This window comes from Molossus molossus, unplaced genomic scaffold, assembly GCF_014108415.1.
Source record: "Molossus molossus isolate mMolMol1 unplaced genomic scaffold, mMolMol1.p scaffold_m16_p_9, whole genome shotgun sequence".
NCBI lineage: Eukaryota > Metazoa > Chordata > Mammalia > Chiroptera > Molossidae > Molossus > Molossus molossus.
In genome coordinates, this window is record NW_023425403.1 from 57677584 (window position 1) to 57696507 (window position 18924).

General features: G+C 38.0%; 1 protein-coding gene across 1 annotated transcript in view; it reads left to right on the plus strand.

Moving 5' to 3' along the window:
- Positions 1 to 18924, plus strand: part of MYO16 (myosin XVI) — a 422200-nt gene that overhangs the window by 101568 nt on the left and 301708 nt on the right. Inside the window, exons 9-10 of the mRNA XM_036250228.1 lie at positions 6005 to 6155; positions 13102 to 13212. Coding sequence (XP_036106121.1) covers positions 6005 to 6155; positions 13102 to 13212 — 262 coding nt within the window. The remainder of the gene's footprint in view (positions 1 to 6004; positions 6156 to 13101; positions 13213 to 18924) is intronic.

Below are 18924 nucleotides of genomic sequence, written 5' to 3' on the forward strand. Positions count from 1 at the left end.
TGCTCCAGCACCCCACAATTCCCATGGGCAGCTGGATCACACAGTTCCTTTGGAGACCTGGCTCTATGCCTTTCTTGTGGGCAGCTGGGTTGCACAGACCTCTCTGGTGCCCCAGCACCCTGCAGGTCTCACAGGCAGGCAGATGGATCTCACCGGTCCCTCTTGGGCTCTGACTTCCCACCACTCTTGTGGGCTGCTCAGTTGCACAGACCTCTGTGGAGCTCCAGGTCCCGCAGCTGGTGGCTGGGAGTGCTGCTGCCCGTGGGGTTAAACTCCTGCTCAACATTTGCTGTAGTTTTTGGGGATGAGTCTCAGCTGCTGGTCTGTGCTTCTGTTGCCTGGGGATGGATGTCAGCACCCCAGCCTCTGTTGCTGGGGGTATATCTTGACTCTGATCAGGCTGCTACTGTGTGGGATGGTGCTGGGTGACTGGCCATTTGTGGCTTCTGCAACTGGCACCTTGGCAGCTCCACTGCTGTGCACCGGTCTGTGTTGACACAGAGTGTCCACTGGTTCGATGGTGCCAGGTGCACTGGTGGGCTCAGGTTGCTGGGCCCTAGCCGCTCCCACTGTCTCCTCCCAGGTAAGACCCGGGATCTTCCAAAATGGTGAGACCTCCCCGTGGTGCAGGGAGAAGCACCCCGAAGGGCCACTTACCATGGTAGCCAGCTGCTCCCGTCCACAGCACAGGAACCTTCTGCTCCACATCTCTGCACTGCATGAGTTTGGTGGTCCACCTTCACGTCCACTCACACTCTCTCACACACTAGTTCACTCTCTCACGCACTCACCATCCCTCCAGTCCTGCCCGCTGCCATCTTTTCCTTTATATTCTCTTCTTCTTCTTTATATGTTTCTTCTTTATTTTCAAAGTTCAATGCTTGCTCTGTATGTGCAACTGCTTTGTAAAGAAATGAATCTTATAAACATGTTGCATGATTGATAAACATTTAATGAGTATTAAAAGAAATACTGATGATAACTTAAATTATTACTTTTTTTAGAAAAATAGCACTTAATAAACATTAAAACAGTGCCACATGCCAACAGCCTAGGTACATGTTTTGCATTTTTTTGTAGAAAATATGTGCATTATTAATTAATATGTGACCATTTCACTTAATTGTATTATTTAGTCATTTTTTCTTAGATAAGTATTTTTAACCAGATACTTATAATTATTGTTAGTAATAGATCCTAGAGTATATAACCTATGATATTTCTGAAAATGTAAATAATTTTTTAAAAAGTGCAGGTGAAAAGATATGAAGAGAGATTATGTATTAGCATCATCAGGCTTGATATACACTTAGATATTACCTAGTCTAATTTCTGCATTTGACAAAGGTGAAGCTGTGGCCCAGTGATTACGAAGGTCTTAGAAGGTCAGGCGACCGTGAGGTAAAAACTGACTTAGAATGTCTGTGTTCCTGGTCCAGCTTCTTTCCTATTGGAGTGCTCAGGGAGCCTGCTGTGTTAGTAAACTCACTGTTTCTTCCTTTTATAAATCCTTTGTAATTGGTGATTGTATGTATTTCATGAACTATCGTCCTAGGTTCTACCCAACCAGTCAAACCACTGCTTTACTAATAGCTTTATATTCAGAAGTATCTGTAAAACCTCTTTAATTTTATTTAAATATCCAGAAAAGGGAGCTGACTGGTGTAAGGGGAGATCGTAAGGAAATGCTCTGACAGACGTGAGGGTGGGTTTTTAGATACAGGCAGTGTGTGTGGTGGTCATGAACACACCTCGAGCTCGAATCTCAGCTCAGCTCCTGCTTGCTATGTGTCCAGACCAAGTTCTTCTCAGCGTCCCTCAGTTTACTCATCGTAGGATAGACATAAAAAGAGTGCCTACCTGATTATGTCAAATGAAGGGTTAATATGCATGGAGTACTTAGAACAGAGACTATCACACATTAAAAGCCACACAGTTATTTAAATGTTTTGCAAGTGGCTCACTTAAATTATGGAAAATATAGGGGAACCACAACTATCTTCAAATATCTGAAGGGCTCTTATTATGTCAGAGAAGCATAGAGCACACTCTTGGGGACTCTAAGAATGATGAATACAAGTTCGAGCAGGCAGGCATTGTTCCAAAGTTGCTCCTGGAAGAAATAAAGCTTCTTTGGGAGCTATGGATATTTTATCACTAGATTCAAACAGATCTGGATATGAAGTTTTTCTAAGCTTCATAACATTCTCTTTTTATAGTAAATTTTTAAAAATTAATAAGCTTACTATTGGGAGGAGTAGATGCTCCGAGCACCCTCCACATTCTTGCTCAGCTCATCAGACATGTAGCAGGGCACATGTAGTTAGTCGCACAGGTGACTAGTTCACGGAGCCCACAGCACTCACTCCCAGAGGAGAGCACCTGGTGCAATGTTTGCTGCTTGCTCAAAAGGACTTGACTCTTGGCCAGTTTTCTCTCCTGTAACACAGCCCACTGCCTGTGCAGGCATCCATTTAGGTCCTCCTGTGTGGCCCATGCCTCCCCTCCATGGGATGGGGGGAAGGGTTACCTGTGCTAACATGAAGCTCTGGGTACTGAGTTTGTCGTGACTAATGAAGTTCTCTGTCTCTGATCCAGGAGTCTCTTATCTTCTGCACCCATCCATGAGGGAGTAGTAACAAGCTAACCTGTTAGGCTTCTAAGTAAAGTAAAATCCCAGAAACCTCAGAGTTCTGGACACATACAAATAAGAGCTAATTTGATTGCCTGCTATTAGCATAGTCATTATGCGAAGCCCTTTATGTGTGTTATGTCAGTAACCCCTCACTACAAGCCTTTTTCACAGATTGGCTTTACAGGACGGGTTTTAGTGTTTTAATAACTTGCCCAAGGTGGGCCAGACAGCAAACTGCACAGCATTCTGACTCAAAAACGGATGCTTGGTGCCGCGGTACTGTACCATGCTCCCTTGTTTTGCTACATGTCCCCCACACCGACTTGAAAATGTACTCAGTGACTAGAGCACTTTAAATGTCATCATCCAGACTTCAAAGGAAATAAAACGGACTTCTTATTTCTGTAAACATGTTCTTTAGCTGTCCCTGCAACTCCCTTCGGCCCCGCCCCAGTACAGCCCTTTACTAGTCTGTCCTCGCATGTTCCTAGGCCCGGGCAGAGTCGGAAGACAGGGCCCAGGATGGGCTGTAAAACAGCGAGACAGTGTGGTTACAGAAAGAAGCCCTTCCAATTACTCTCTTCCTCCTCTGTCAAGGTTAAGATACACTATTGTTTATATTTCTATACACTAACAATCAGCAACTGGAAATTAAAATTTAAAAGTACATTTACATTGCCATAAAAACATAGAATTGATCAGAATAAATATAACAAATTATAAAATACTGGTGATAGAAATAATGAAGATCAAAATAAATGAGAAATATACTATGCTTATGGATGACAAAATTTAACATTGTTAATATGTAAATTATCCCCAAATTGATTTATCAATGGAATGCAGTGCTAATCAAAATCCCAGTAGGCATGTTTCTAAAAACTGACAAATAGATTCTAAGATTAATGTAAAAATGCTAATGGCCACAAATATCCAAAGCAATTTTTAAAAAGAGAAAGTTGGATGACTCACAGAATGATTTCAAGTATTATTATGAAGTTTCATTAATCAAGAAAGTATAATATTGGTGTAAGAATAGACTATTATATCAATGGAATGTAATGGAGTGTCCTAACATAGACACACACATATATATTCAGCTGATTTTTAACAGAGGTGTCCAGGTAATTGGTTGGGGAAACATGTTCTTTTGAGAAATGACGCTGGAACATTGGACAGCCAGGTGAAAAAATAATGAACCACGACTCATATATAGCAACGTATACAAAAAGCCACTCCCATGGATAATAGACCTAAATGTCAAGCATAGATCTCTAAGATTTCTGAGAAAACCTAGGAAAAACCTTGTTAATTTTGGGTTCAGAATAGAATTCTTAGATAAGACATAAGAAGCGCAAACCATAAGAGGAAAAAAACTTCTTTGAAACACACCGTTTAAAAAAAATGAAGACAAGACACAGTCTGGGAGAAAATATTTGCCCAGTGTGTATATGATAAGGAACTTGAAGCCAAATATATAAGCTTAATATTCAGAACACAAAAACCCAGTAAAAAATAGTCAAAAGATTTGAACTTGCACTTTACCAAAGAAGACTATTTATGGTAAGTCAACACATTGAAAATGCAAATTAAAGCCACAGTGAGAAGCCACTAACACTTACTAGAATGAATTTAAAAAGTATTAATGATTATATACCTGAAACCTATATCATTTTATTAACTAATGTCACTCCAGTAAATTCAGTAAGAAAGAAAAAGTATTGACAAGGATAGGAAGCAAGAGAAACACTAACGCATTGCTGGGGGAAGCACCAGAGGGTACAGCCACTTTGGGAACAGCATGGAGTTTCTCCTAGACATTTAAACAAAATAAATGAAATCATATGTCTGCACAAACACCTTCATATGAGTGTGTATAGAAACTCCATTCACAATTGACACAAATTGGACACAGCTCAAATCTTTGGTGAATGGATAACCAAAGTGCAGTGCAAACTATTGCTATATGCGCAGCATGAATGAGTCTCAAAAACAGAGGGAAATGAAGTCATACACAAAAGGCTACATACTCTGACCCCTGTTACATGATATTATGGAAAAGGCAAAACTCTAGAGAAAGAGAATTATCAGTGCTTTCAAGGGCCAGGAGGCCAAGGGAGGTAATTGATTCCAGCAGGTGGTTACAAATAGACACATGGGGTTTGATAAAAATTCTATTTATTGCTGATCATATTGGTCACACCATTAAATATATATATATATTTCAAAACTTTCCCTGGCCAGTTTGGCTCAGAGGTTATACCGTTGGTCTGCGGACCAAAGAGTCCTGGGTTTGATTCCAGCCAAGGGTTTGTGCCTCAGTTACAGTTTGTCCCCAGCCCTGGTTGGGGTCATGTGGGTGACAACCAGTCGATGTGTTTCTCTCACATCGATGTTTCTCTCTCTCTCTCCCTCCCACTCTGTCTCAAGATAAATGTAAAAATATCCTCAGGTGAGGATTTAAAAAAAACCTCATTGAATTGTAACCCTACAAAGGGTGAATTTTATTATATGTAAATATAACTCAAGAAACTCGAATTTTTAAGGAACCAGAATAAGTGCACTGAGCTTCAGTTAGAATCACAACTACTATTGTAGACAACATGAAATAATTATGTTTACATATATTGAACCTGATTAAATATGTATTTATTTCTCCTTGTATGGAGAAATGGTCACATTTAGGAAAGTACATTTTAAGATCTTAATACAAAAATGTTATAATGAAAATTTGACATTTAGATTGTGTTTATTTTTTATGAACGTCACAAAATGTCTTTCTTTTGACAATAATGTCTGTAGCAAAACAAAAACATGAACTCGCTCTTATTTTATATTTTTGGCTAGATTGAACTGTATAGAAATAATAAAACTTACTCACTTTGTAATATTGCAGTCTCATGCACATCATTTCTATCTCAGTACCCAGTTGTAATTTAGTTACAAACTCTATTGCCCTTGATGCTATATTTTAAATTATATATATGGTTTTTTAATTAATTGTATAATTTTGCCCTACTTGTTATGATTAAGTTTCACATTTAAATATCTTTCCTAGTTTAGTTATGTGTGTCAGCCTTAGCTTTTAAATTGCTTTTAGATTTGTCTATGACAGTCACATATACATTTGTAAATATATTCTTCTCAAGTTGTATATTTTTTTCTTTCAAATGTGAAATTGAATGACATTCAGAGCTAATAGAAAGGCTTACAGATTTTCCATTGTTTTTGCTTTTTTCCTGCACTATTGAGAAACTGCTTCCTTGAATAAAACAGCTTTCTATAACAGAGGTGTCCTGTTGTGGTAATTTATGATTGATATAGCCATGTTAGCAGAAGACTAATTCTACTATTGATTATTTCCTATAGCAGTCCCCTGGTGTTGCCAATTGCCAAGCAAGACAGTTTGCTGGAAAAAGACACTATGTTCAAAGATGCAACAAAAGGTCTATGCAAGAAACAATCTCAGGACAGCACTCCTGAATATGCCACTGTGAATGGCACCTCCAAACCTGAGCAGGTAATTACACCCATACTATTCTGTCCTAAAGACTTTTCAAACTTTTTATATCGTTAATTTTTATTTTAAAATAACTAAAATAGCAAAACATTTGAAATGCTTTAAATTTTATTAGGTGTATTCATTCGTTCAGGCTGCCCTAGAAAATTACCACACACTGGGTACCTTCAACAACAGAAAGTTATTTCACACAGTTCTGGAGACTGGGAATGCAAAATCAAGGTGCTGGAAGGCCCTCTTCCTGGCTTGCAGGTGGCTGCTTTGTCACTGTGTCCTCATATGGTGGACACACAGAGAGAACAAACTCTCTGGTATCTCTTATGAGGACTCCAACCCTATGGGATTAGGGTCCTATGCATCTCATACCCTCATTCAACGTTTATTACCTCCCCAAAGCCCTGTCTCCAAATACAGTCATATTGGCGATTAGACCCTCAGCCTATGAATTGCAGGGGACACACAATTCAGTCCATAGCAGTAGGCACATGTTAGGACATTTTAAGGCAAAGTTGTTTCTTAACTTTCTTAAGGATCCTATGAACTTCCTGTACCCTAGAGGGCATATTACCAAATGAAAATGTTTAATTTGAAAAAGCTACATATACTGTGATTCCACTATTTGACATTTTAGGAAAGACAAAACCATGGAGACAGTGGAAAGGTCAGTGGTTGCCAGGAATTGTGCGGGGGAGGAAGGACTGGGTGGAGCACGGAGGATGTTTAGGGCAGTGAAACTACCGTGCGTGATACTAATCATGGATACATGTCTGTACATTTGTGAAAAGCCATGGAATGAATGTAACCACCAGGAGTGAGCCCTGATGGAGGCTATGGACATTGGGTGATTACGATGTGTTGGTTTGGATTCATCAGTAGTAACTAGTGTCCCACTTGGGGGGGGGGGATGCTGATAACAGGGCGGGTTGGATGTTGGGTCAAGAGTATATGGAAAATCTCTATACTTTCCTCTCAATGTTGTAGGGAATCTAAAACTGCTCTAAAAAACAGAAATTATTAAAAAAAATAAGAGGACATTCCCAACATAATGCCAGGTATAATCCTTTTATACTTAATTGTTTTATACTTAAAAGTTGAATGATTTTTCTTTTTTAAAACTCTTTGTGATTGCATCCTAGATATTAAAAGCAATTATAATCATATTATTTTTATTTGGTATTAAAGAGGGAATGGCTTGTTCATGTTTATGTTCATCTACTATCTATGTAATATCTCCCCATGTCTCCCCCTATGTGCAAATACTGTCATACAGTCTTGGTCATGGGGTCCACTGGGGACTCTCTCCAGAGGAAGAATCCTGACAGAATTGTACATTTACATCCCATCGGAGAGCTTTAGAGAAGGCTTGTCAAAACAGTAACATTCGGATTAACATTTTAAAGAGAAGTATATCACATAAAAAAAAATTATAAAGAAGTATATAACATAGCATCTCTCTTACCTGGTTTTTATAAAATGTCAGTCTTAACAAATGGTAACTGTGTAAGTGAATATTCAAGGCTTGATTTAAACTTTTTATGATTCTGATAATCACCAAAGTAAACAGTTGCTATTATAGTATCTGTGAGAATCTAGAATTTTTCTTAATTTTCTCAAACATGTGTAAGGCATTCTTTCTTCTTTTCCCTCTTTGTTACCCCTCCTGTTACTCTTCTCCCTACCCTGCCCTCTTCTGTTCTCTTTCCAGTTTTCTACCTTCCTGCCAGCGTCCCCGTCTTCTTTGCTTTGAGAATAATTCGAGCTTAAAATTCAGGTCAAATTTTTATTTCATCCAGCTAAGGCAGGCTACCCTGGGGGTAAGGAGAGAGGATGACGGAGGCATACAGATCTGTGCTGGCCCAGGGCTGCTTTGGAGCCTCCGACTCGGGAGGTTCTCTGTCACTGCGCTGCATCTATGAAATGGGCAAATAGCGCGGACCTTCGATGGCTGTTAAGAAGACTAGGCTATAAGGTGACAGTGTTTTTCCAAAAACAGGATAAAAACTCAGTAAGATGTATTCATTGCTGATTGTTATTATTTGTATAGACTGTATATTAGATTTTGCCAGAGTGGTTGAAAACTCTGTTCACTCATTTAGCTGCTCTTAAGTCATGTAAATCCAGTCAACCTATCAACCGGGTTTTATTTTCAATGTAAATATGGGCTGTGTTAGAATATAATAATACATAATAACACTCGATATGGATTAACATTTCAAAGCTGAAAATGCTTCCACTTGCATTATTTTAATCTTCAAAATACCACAGTGAGCAAGTGATTATGTACTTTCTTTTTTTGTTTGTTTGTTTTGTTTTGTTTTTAATCCTCACCCAAGGACATTTTTCGATATTTTGTTCAGATAGAGAGAGAGGGGGAGAGAAAGAGAGAGAAACATCGACGTGAAAGCGACACATCGAGTGGTTGCCACCCACACGACCCAACCAGGGCTGGGGACAAACTGCAACCAAGGTACGTGCCCTTAGCGGGAACCGAACCCGGGTCTCTCCGGACCGCAGGCCGACGCTGTAACCACTGAGCCAAACCGGCCAGGGCTGATTATGTACTTTCAATGCTTAATTTATACTCATGTTTCAAGCTGAGATTACATGGACCAAACTTAAACTCAAGAAGCTGAAGCAAAGGGCCTGGGGTCACAAGTGTTTACTCCCGCATCCAGTGCTCTCCGGAGGACAGCACCGCTCCCGTTCCTCTTCTGGAGCTCTGCTGACCTGGCAGCTCCACGAGGTGGGGAGCAAGTTTGTGTCCCGTGGCTGCCTGGGCAGTAGAGGGTCCACAACTGGAGCGAATGCTCTTTCTTCAGCCTGCAGACACACCAACATCACACACAAAATACAAATCCTCAGCCAAACGAAGGCATAGTGAGTGTAACCACCTAATGCATTTCACTAAGAAATATCTAACAGAGTAAGAAAAGTAAGAAAGAACCAGTTAAAATGCTATTCATGCGTGATAATGAGCTTCAGCCTTGGGAGGTAATATCAAGTATTTGTCAGAGCAATGCCCCTTTCCCTGTCTTGACCATTCCAGTCACCTTGCATTTTCTTCTTATTTTCTCTTTCCTTCCCCCCCCCCCCCGCCCCTTGTTTCCTCACTCATGCACACCCGGTTCTTTCCTCCTGATCTGCCTCCCCACGGTCTGGGTGCCCTCCTTCTCTTTGTCAGACCATCCTTTTTGCCCATTGAGCTGCTTGTTCCTGTGTGCATGTTTACTAACTTCCTGGAGAGAAAAATCACAAGCAACCCAAGAAAACCTCAAAGTTGACAGGAATCAAAGCAGAGTTGACAGGTGGAGACAGGGGATCAGTAAATTCAGAATATTTTCAAAATTTAAGTTCCCTTTGGATCTCAAAACATTTCTGATTGTGTGCCCTGAGTAGTGTCAGCTTTGGGTTCTCCATCTCCGCTTTTGGAAATATATATGGAGGTATATATAATGTTTTCAGAAGAACCAAGATGGTGAATTCTGGAGAGGATGTTGATTTTCTGTACATATTTTCCCCATCTCTTTTTTTTTTTGCTATAGTGATACTTGCTTGGCTGACTTTGGTAGTACAAACTATGGAGTCTATAACTATACCATGAAAATATTCACAGACATGTTTTAATTTTTCTTTCTACTTGTTATCAGCTGCCACAGTGCTTTCGAAATCTTTATAAAAAGGTGTCCCTTTGATAACCTTGCTTAAGATTTATTATCAAAGCTTCCCTCCTAAGCATTTGGTATCTTGGTATGATAAATGGGAGGAATCCTTCCTGTGATCTAATCTAACACTGTATTTGTCACAGTTTATTACTATAAACAGACAAGGGAGTCTTCCCATGTTTACTGTCGGCCTAGTAGTTTCTCTGACCTGTGCACCAGCTGTGCCACTGAAGATGAAAATCCTTAAGGATACGGGGGAGGTGTCTGCAGTGGCTCTTCCATGCTTGTCGGAGCAAATGTGGAACTTCTGTTAATGCTCACGCTTCTCCAAAATTTGCACGCAGAAATTTGCATTGCGCTCCTTCAAGTTGTGGTTATAAGAGGAATATTATATCTTACTGTAAATCGTTACTTCCGAAGACAAAGAAAATCTTGCTCTTGATTTTTTTCCTTTTTATGATTTCTTCGGGAGATAACTATGTATGCTAACTTGCAGGAGATTTTTGTCTTTTCATTGCATTGCTCAAAGTTATTGCAATCATATTATTAGCATATTTCATATATATGCATGAATATGTATAGATGTATCTATTAATGTTTGTGTGTATATATATAAGCACTGGGTGAAAAAGATGCAGGGATTGAGAAGTACAGATTTGTAATTACAAAATAGTAATAAGGATGCAAAGTACAGCATAGAAAATATACTTTAATAATATTATAATGACTATGTATGTGACAGTTCGGTACTGGAAATATCAGGGGAACACTTTGTAAAGTGTATGACTGTCTGACCACTTTGCTGTACATCTGAAATTAATACAAAATAATGAGTGTAAAATGTAATTAAAAATCTATTTTTTTTATTAATTTATTTTCGTTACAGATGTTTCTCCTTTTCCCCCCATTGACACCCTCCTCCTCAACCCCCCCCCCCACCGCCTCATCCCCAGCTTTGTTGTCTATGTCCATCATTACTCATACATGCATATAAGTTCTGTGGTTTTAAAGTTTAAAGAAAAAGATCTCACAGGGAGGTATACCACTGGGATTTAAACATTATTCACCCAGGTGAATACAAATAATTGATGTCTAAGGCTTAGATGAACTTGAATTTACCAGTATTCCAGGACTCAGACCAATGCGTAAGATTTACCAGAACTAGCACGACTAATGAAAAAGCAGAATGCAAAACTGCCTGGTCCGGAAAACTGAAGGCGTCTAGGTACTTCAGCTAGGGGGTAGGCCCGAGACAGTCCTCACTGCCTGATTTTCATGCTCCTCTGAGAAATGTCAGTCTTGGCAGAACTCTGGGCCTATAACTTTTCAAATTGGAGCTACATATATGAAGTTAAAAAACATCGCAGTCTGGTCAGTGTGGCTCAGTCGTTGAGCGTCGGCCCATGCACCAGAAGGTCGTCGGTTTGATGCCCGGTCAGGACACATGCTCAGGTTGTGGGCCCGATCCCCAGTGGGGAGCATGCAGGAGGTGGCCAATCGATGTTCTCTCTCATCGGTGTTTCCATCTCTTTCCCTCTCCCTTCATCTCTTGTTAAAATCAATACAAGAAAAAAAACAACAACATATGACACAATCCCCCAAATTGATTTTGACAACCCAGAAAATATTAGGAGAGCTGAAACATGACTTCTATTCAGCAACAAGTGCCCATTTTTATACTGGTCTTGAACTGTGTAAGTAAATATCTCTAACATTATCAAAGCCTTAAAGCTGTGTCTCTAACCCAGAGTTAAATGACTAATTTTAGTAAGACTATGTTATATGTCCTTTATAGGTTAGTTCTGAAAGATATTTTGAGACATGTTTTTTATTTAAATGCTTCAAAAACAGAAAATAAACTCGAGGTGTTGGCTGAGTGTGTGCATGTTGTGGGAAAGGGAGAGGCTTGTTCCTGATACTTCTGAGGTTTGGAATATTTTACCAATTAATTTTTAATAAATAAACATGCTGTTATTGGAATATTATGTTTCCCCCTGATACAAATGGTCGTATGTCCAATGCCAGAGAGCCCGCTGCCAGGACACCCTTCCAACCAGAAGAAAACATTAACCACTCTTCAGAGTATTTGAAATTCCCAGTAAAGAATTTAACTTCCTATTATTCATGCATTAGCATTAGAAACAGTCTGGCATAACAATGACCTGAATTTATGAACTCATACCAAAGACTGCATTTTGGGAAATCACCATGCATCAGAGAAAGAGTCCTAAATTTAGTTTTTAAAAAATGTGCAATATTTTTTTACTCTGTAAACATTTAGCTGTTGGACTGTAATATTTAGGTTTAACTTATTTAGTGATGGTACATCCAGTAGTTGAATGTATAATACAAATATAGAATGCCCATACAAATAGAGGGCACAAACATGAATGCTAATAATACAAATAAGCATACTATAATTAATGTTCATGGGAGCATCAGTGAGAATATTCTTGTTCTTTTGTTCCTCGGTGTTTCACATGAGAAAACCAAAGTTGCCACATTATGTCACGTGCCTGCTTTTCAGAACATAGCTTCTGTATATAAAGCTAAACATTGGCCATCTCTGACTTGAAAAGGGTAGAAAGTCATCTAATCAAATAATCCAAAGTCATCTGCTTTTTTATTTCTAATATTACCTAGTTTTTAAACTGTCATTCTATATTCAATAGCATTTTTCTTGACAGAATTATCTTACTCTCCACAGCTACTTTAATCTTAAGAGTATTGCAGAGCAGAATAAAAATCACAAGTCAAAATTCAGAGTTTACTTTAAAAATCTGGCCTTCTCCTAGATGTATGCAGAAAATTCCAGGCACATTGCATCCTTGCCAACAACAGTAATCTGAGAGAAGTTTTGCTTTAGCTTCGGAAACACTGCAAATGCACAAGCTTTTTCTTTTTTTCAGCTGCTTATCTTATGAAGGACACAGCCCAGTTCAGAGCTGTCTAAATTGTAAGTAGCGACTAGGAAGAATCCACATGCTAAATGATTTTGACAGAGTTAATGTTTTTGAAGGAAGTAAGCTTACATGCCCTGTATGTGTGTGAGTGTATATGTGCACACTCATGGGTACAGAACAGAAATCCTTATCTGAATATATTTTTTTTGTGGCTCTTGAATTCTTTTGTTTCTTGTAAGTGAACCATTTCATCTTTTAATAACAGTTTCAGATGCATGTGGTTTTTAAACTTTTGAGATGTAATTGAAATGGAACATCCAACTGTGGAGAAAGTTGATTGCAAAGCAATTAGAATTGATCTTACTTATTTTTTCCCCCCAGATCAAGCTAATGCCTCCTGCTCCAAATGATGACCTAGCAACACTCAGTGAGCTCAATGATGGCAGCCTGCTTTATGAAATTCAAAAGCGCTTCGGGAACAATCAGATATACGTAAGTGCCCTTGAAATTGCCTTTCGTATTGCATCTGTCTTGCTGCATATTTTTATCCTTCAGTGCTGCAAATATCACAGTTAATGGGTTTATTGTTGCTTCTGGTTATGCTGATAGCTTAAGGCGGATTTCTCCAGAGCTCAGGTTGATTCTTCTGGTGCAGTTATAAGGGAAGTTCAGCAAAGTTCCAAATTTCAGAGTTATTAAGTGAAAGCTACTATTTTGAGAGTAGGCAACTTTTCTTGTAATGCTTGCTGAGGAATATCTTGCTAAAACCAGCAGGATCCGCTAATCACTTTTTAAAATTCTGTTTGTTTCATCTACTTTAACCTTCTAGATCTAGAAAAGGCAGCGAAAGGGGAAAAGTTGATTATGCATGGAGAAATGCCTCCCTATTCGCATGAAACGATAAACTATTGTTCCTCTAAATTATCAGGAAATGTCTTTGCCTGTAAAGTAAATAATTTATACAAGGATCTTTGATAATAGGATACAAATATATAACTCAGATGACAGACAGCATGGAGGATTTATTTGCTGTGGTTCTATCCTGCTTTATATGTGTTATTTCTACCAATACCAGTAAAAATTTAGACACCATGTGATCTCATATCTCAATCTCTCTCTCTGTGATTTTTCTTATATTCAACTTAGAACAATTCAATCAGAATGTCTATAGAGAAATCTGATTATCCACGTCTGCTATCCTTTTTTGATAACCATTTTTCTAGTCTACTGAGAAATTGATTAAGTGATTTTCATGGTTAATGTGAAATCTGAGATTCCCTTACAAGTAATAAATTGTCAGATGCTGATTAGCCTATGAAAATTCAGTGCAGCATTTTAATGCTTGGGTAAATTGCCTGCCACTGTAAATACACTTACAATTAAATACTTCTCTTAAAATTAATGGAATTGAGTCATTGGCATAAAGAAGTGAAACCTGATTATGTTAGTCTGTTATTGCCCTATTACTTCTATATTATTTATTCCATTTTTTTCTCCTCATCATTGTGTTGATTCTTGTTTTTAACTTATTAATTATATTAGTAGAAGACCATAGCTTGAATTGTTTTGAATTTTGTTATTTGTCCATGCTTTTCAAGTGACTTTGACTCTCAGATATCTAATTTATTTATCTCTATTTCAATGGATGCCATTTTCTTCAAAGCCACCTTCTTTAGTTTTCTACAAGGTTTTTCTAGAGCAAACTTCATTCCCTTTCTGACTGATCTCACAATAAACTGGAGTAATTTTTGTGACGAAGAAATATAGTCGCGGAACTCCCAGTCTTAAACCTTAACTCTGGCTTACCATTTTTCTTCTGAGGATGACCATAGTCCTTATTCCAGAGTCTAGAATCTCCTAGGAGTCTCAAGATCTGGTCCCTGAACACGATTGTTGATGACTCTTAGCCACTGATTATTGCCCTCCTTCCTGCATCTGGGAATTTTTTTAGTTTTCTTTCCATAACATTCTCTTTCTACCTCCATAAAATACTTAGCTTTATAAACTCCCATTTAAAAGTTCTTTAGTCTTTATGTTAACCTTCCAGATTAAGTCAATGTGAAGAATTTCTGTGTAGAACACTTATAACTGCTTGTGATTATATATATTGTTGGTGCTTTGATGAACATCTGGCTCCTGAACTTGACTCTGAGCTCAGTGAAAATAAGAACCAACATGGTTTTGCTCATTGAGAGGCCTGGCCAAGCACTTTCTAATCTTAAGTAACAAATACTTCCTACCTGTTTTTCTGAGTCCTGGCTCTAACTCCTCCCCACAATGGACTGTCTTCATAGATACCCTCTGCTTTCTATCTGAAGGACTGGAATTAATAACCTTGTGCTTTGCTAAAGTTCACATAAAATATACATTTGCCACTATGTGAGGCACAGTTTTCCTCCTATCTGTACCTGAAACAGCGAAGAGCTAAATCGTCTAGGAACAATTTTGTGCTGAGTATTCTATGTGATGGCATTTGAATTCACCTTCAGGGACAGACAAGCAATTTAAACATTATTGATTGAATAGTAATAAGTGATTCTCAAAATGTATCCTATGGACCATTAGCTATGTGAAACTTTTATAAGCAGTCTGCAATGAGAGTAAGCATTTAGAAACACATAGCAATCTGATGGTTTAATTTTCATCTGTTAAATCTAATAACATTCAAGGTTGATATTTTCTATGCTTTTATCTTTTTCGATTTTATTTCTCCATGAATTAATCTTTATTATGTTTTACAAAACTATCAGTCCATGATGAATTAGAAATAAAAGCAAATGTTTCTTCCCCACAAATATAAAGGTACTAACTAGTTTAGTAGTTGTCTCAAGATTAAATATTTCCATTTTGAGAGTCTTATTTTTTCCTCTTTTTTTTAATCCTCACCAGAAGATATTTTTTCCATTGATTTTTTAGAGAAAGGGGGAGGGAGGGAGGGAGATAAACATTGATGTGAGCAAGACACAGTGATCGGTTGCCTCCCGAACAAACCCAACCAAGTTGGGAATCAAAACTGCAACACAGGTAGGTGCACCCTTTGGTCCATAGGCCAATTCTTTAACGGCTGAGCCAAGATGGCAAGGGCTGATCATTTTTTTTAGTAGGTTATTACTGATTTTAGAGAGAGAAAATAATGAAGAGGGAGAGAGAGAAATATTGATAAGAGAGAAGCATCAGTCGGCTGCCTCCTGTACACCCCTTACTGGGGATTGAGCCAGCAACTCAGGCATTACCCTGACCAGGAATAGTACTGTAGACCTCTCCGTGCATGGGACGATGCCCAGCCAACTGAACCACACCAGCCAGGGCTCCCAGCACATCCCTCCTGTAGCGTCTCACATCATAATCAACGGCATCCCCTTCCAGCTTTCAGGCCAAAGTGCCTGGTGAGAGTATTAATGCTTGTTGTTCTTCCATATCCCATGTCTGATTTTACTGCAAATAACATCAGCCCTACCTTCGACCTATGCACAGAACTTGACTTCCACTGCTGTCACTGGCCCATCAGAGCCAAGATAAAATATTTCATCTGAATTAATTGTTGAAAAAGGATTTTCACCATTTTTTGTATACTCTGATTTATTATGTAAGATGGTCTTTCAAAGTATTTTTAAATTGCTCTCTCAATTAAGTGTAGAGCATTTCATTTAGCTGTCGAATGGGGAAGTTTCCATAAAGTCTGTAGCAGTAGAAAGTTCCCACAACATCAAACAAAAAATGAATTGCAGATGATGAGACTTTTACTTGCTGGGAAATGCACAGCATTTCTCAAACAATTATTGTCAACAGTAACAGAGAGAATAGAGGATGCAATCAGATCTCTTCACGGATGGCTGATATGCACACAGGCGGTAGTCTCTTTACAAACACACTAGTAGAACTTGAGACCCATAAAAAGAAACCTCAGAAAATACAAATAAATTCTGTAACTTTTCATTAGCTAAGTATAGAGTCTGTCTCATCTCAACCTCTTACTAACTTACTGTCCCCTGAAGGTGACCCAATTGGATGCAGCAGGTCATCTTTTTATGAGCATCTCAAGAGGTGAACGTTTACAAGTTGGTGCCAAAGTTGAAGTCTCTCTCACTTCCAGGTTATTCGAAATGATGTGGATGGACACAGTTTTTCCAAGCTAACCTAGTTAGCTACAGTTTCACCTATAGTATGCTATGCTATGCAGTACCTGCCATATAGTTGCATGTCATTCCATTCTGTCTAAAACACCCTTTTGAACACTTGACATGCATAAGGTATTAAAATAAAATAACATGTTAGAAAAATGAACCCGGGCAGGGTGGCTCAGTGGTTGAGTGTCGACCCACTCACCAGGAGGTCGCAGGTTTGATTCCTGGTCAGGGCACATGCCCAGGTTGTGGGCCCAATCCCCAGTGGGGGCATGCAGGAGGCGGCCAGTCGATGTTGTCTCTCATCAAAGTTTCTCTCTCTCTCTCCCTCTTCCTTCCTTTCTCTCTAAAATTAATAAAGGAAAATAATTTTTAAAGAAAAAGAAAAATGAGGTAAAGAAAATCTTTATATTCCTGCAATTTTAAAAATTCTTTCTCTGCAGTACATCTAAAATTTTCCATTTTATCAAAATGACCACTTCAGATTATGTTATAAACCTATATAAAGTCATTTTAAGACTATCATTAACATTCAGATCACATTTTTATAAATTATTATTTTTTGTTTATCAAAATATATTAATAATTTTCTTCAATAATTATACCAATATAAATAAAACTTATAATAGGAAAATGCAATTTAGAGTTACTCTATTTTGATTTTATCTTGAAAATTTTCATCTTTAGTTAACAGATGTCTCAGTTATCCCTGTCTAATTTCTAGATTCATTTTTATCCTCTTGAATTTAAGAGTAATTTTGAGATATTAAACTAATAAAGTCTTCTTTCATCTCAATTACTTCACTTATATTTTTTTTCTTCTATACTAGGCTCTAAAATTCTGGCCAATAATTTTAAGTAGATGTTGTATTGAATTACAACATATAAAGGGAATAGCACACAACTTATTAGTGTATGGCTACATGAATTTTTATTTAGTGAATATACATGTCAGCCAGCAGCTTCATAAAGAAACAGAATACAAGACCCTTCCCCAGTCCTCCCTAATCATTACAAAAGTTTCTAACATATAAGGTTATGGAATAGTTTTGTCTTTTTTTTTTAACTTTATGTAAAAGGAATCATCATATATATTCTCTTTTGTGTCTTTTATATTTCATGCATTATTATATACATCTATACTGTTACTTGTAGCACTACTTAGCCACTTTTATTGTTATACAATAAACTGTGTGAATATATCCCAATTTATTAATTCTTCTACAATTGAGAAACCTTTGAGATGTTTTCAATTTTTGGTTATTATAAATAACACTATTATAAACTATCTTACATGTTTTTGGAGACGAACATAGATGAGGGTTTCTGCAATGCCAGCATCATAAGGTATGATTAGGTGTAGAAGATACAGCCAAGTAATTTTTCAAAGTGTTGCACTCCCACCACAGACTTTTATTTATTTTTTATTTTTTAAATTAATTAATTTATTTTTGTTACAGATGTTTCTTCTTTTTTCCCCAACTGATTCTCCCCTTCCCCATCCTCCATGCCTTATCCCCAGCTTTGTTGTCCGTGTCCATTGTTCATGCATACATGCATATAAGTTCTGTGGTTTATCTCTCCCCGCCAAACCCCTCTTCTGGGGATTGTCAGTCTGTACCTTACTTCCACATCTCTGGAACTACCCCATTCCTCAGACTGTTATGTTAATTATATTCCACAAATTAGTGAAATCATATGATACTTGTCTTTCCCTGTTTGGCTTGTTTTGCTTAGGATAATACTTTCCAGGTCCCTCCATGTCGTCTCAAAGGATAAGAGATCTTTCTTTCTTACAGCTGCATAGTACTCCATTGTGTATATGTACTACTGATTTTTTATCCATTCATCTACTGATGGACACTTGGGCTGTTTCCAGATCTTAGCTATTGTAAATAGTACTGCTATGAACATGGAGGTACATATATTCTTTCTGATTGGTGTTTCAGGTTTCTTAGGGTATATTCCTAGAAGTGGTATCACTGGGTCAAATGGTAGTTTAATTTTTAATTTTTTGAGGTAATATCATATAGTTTTCTATAGTGGCTGCACCAGTCTGTATTCCAACCAGCAGTGTACT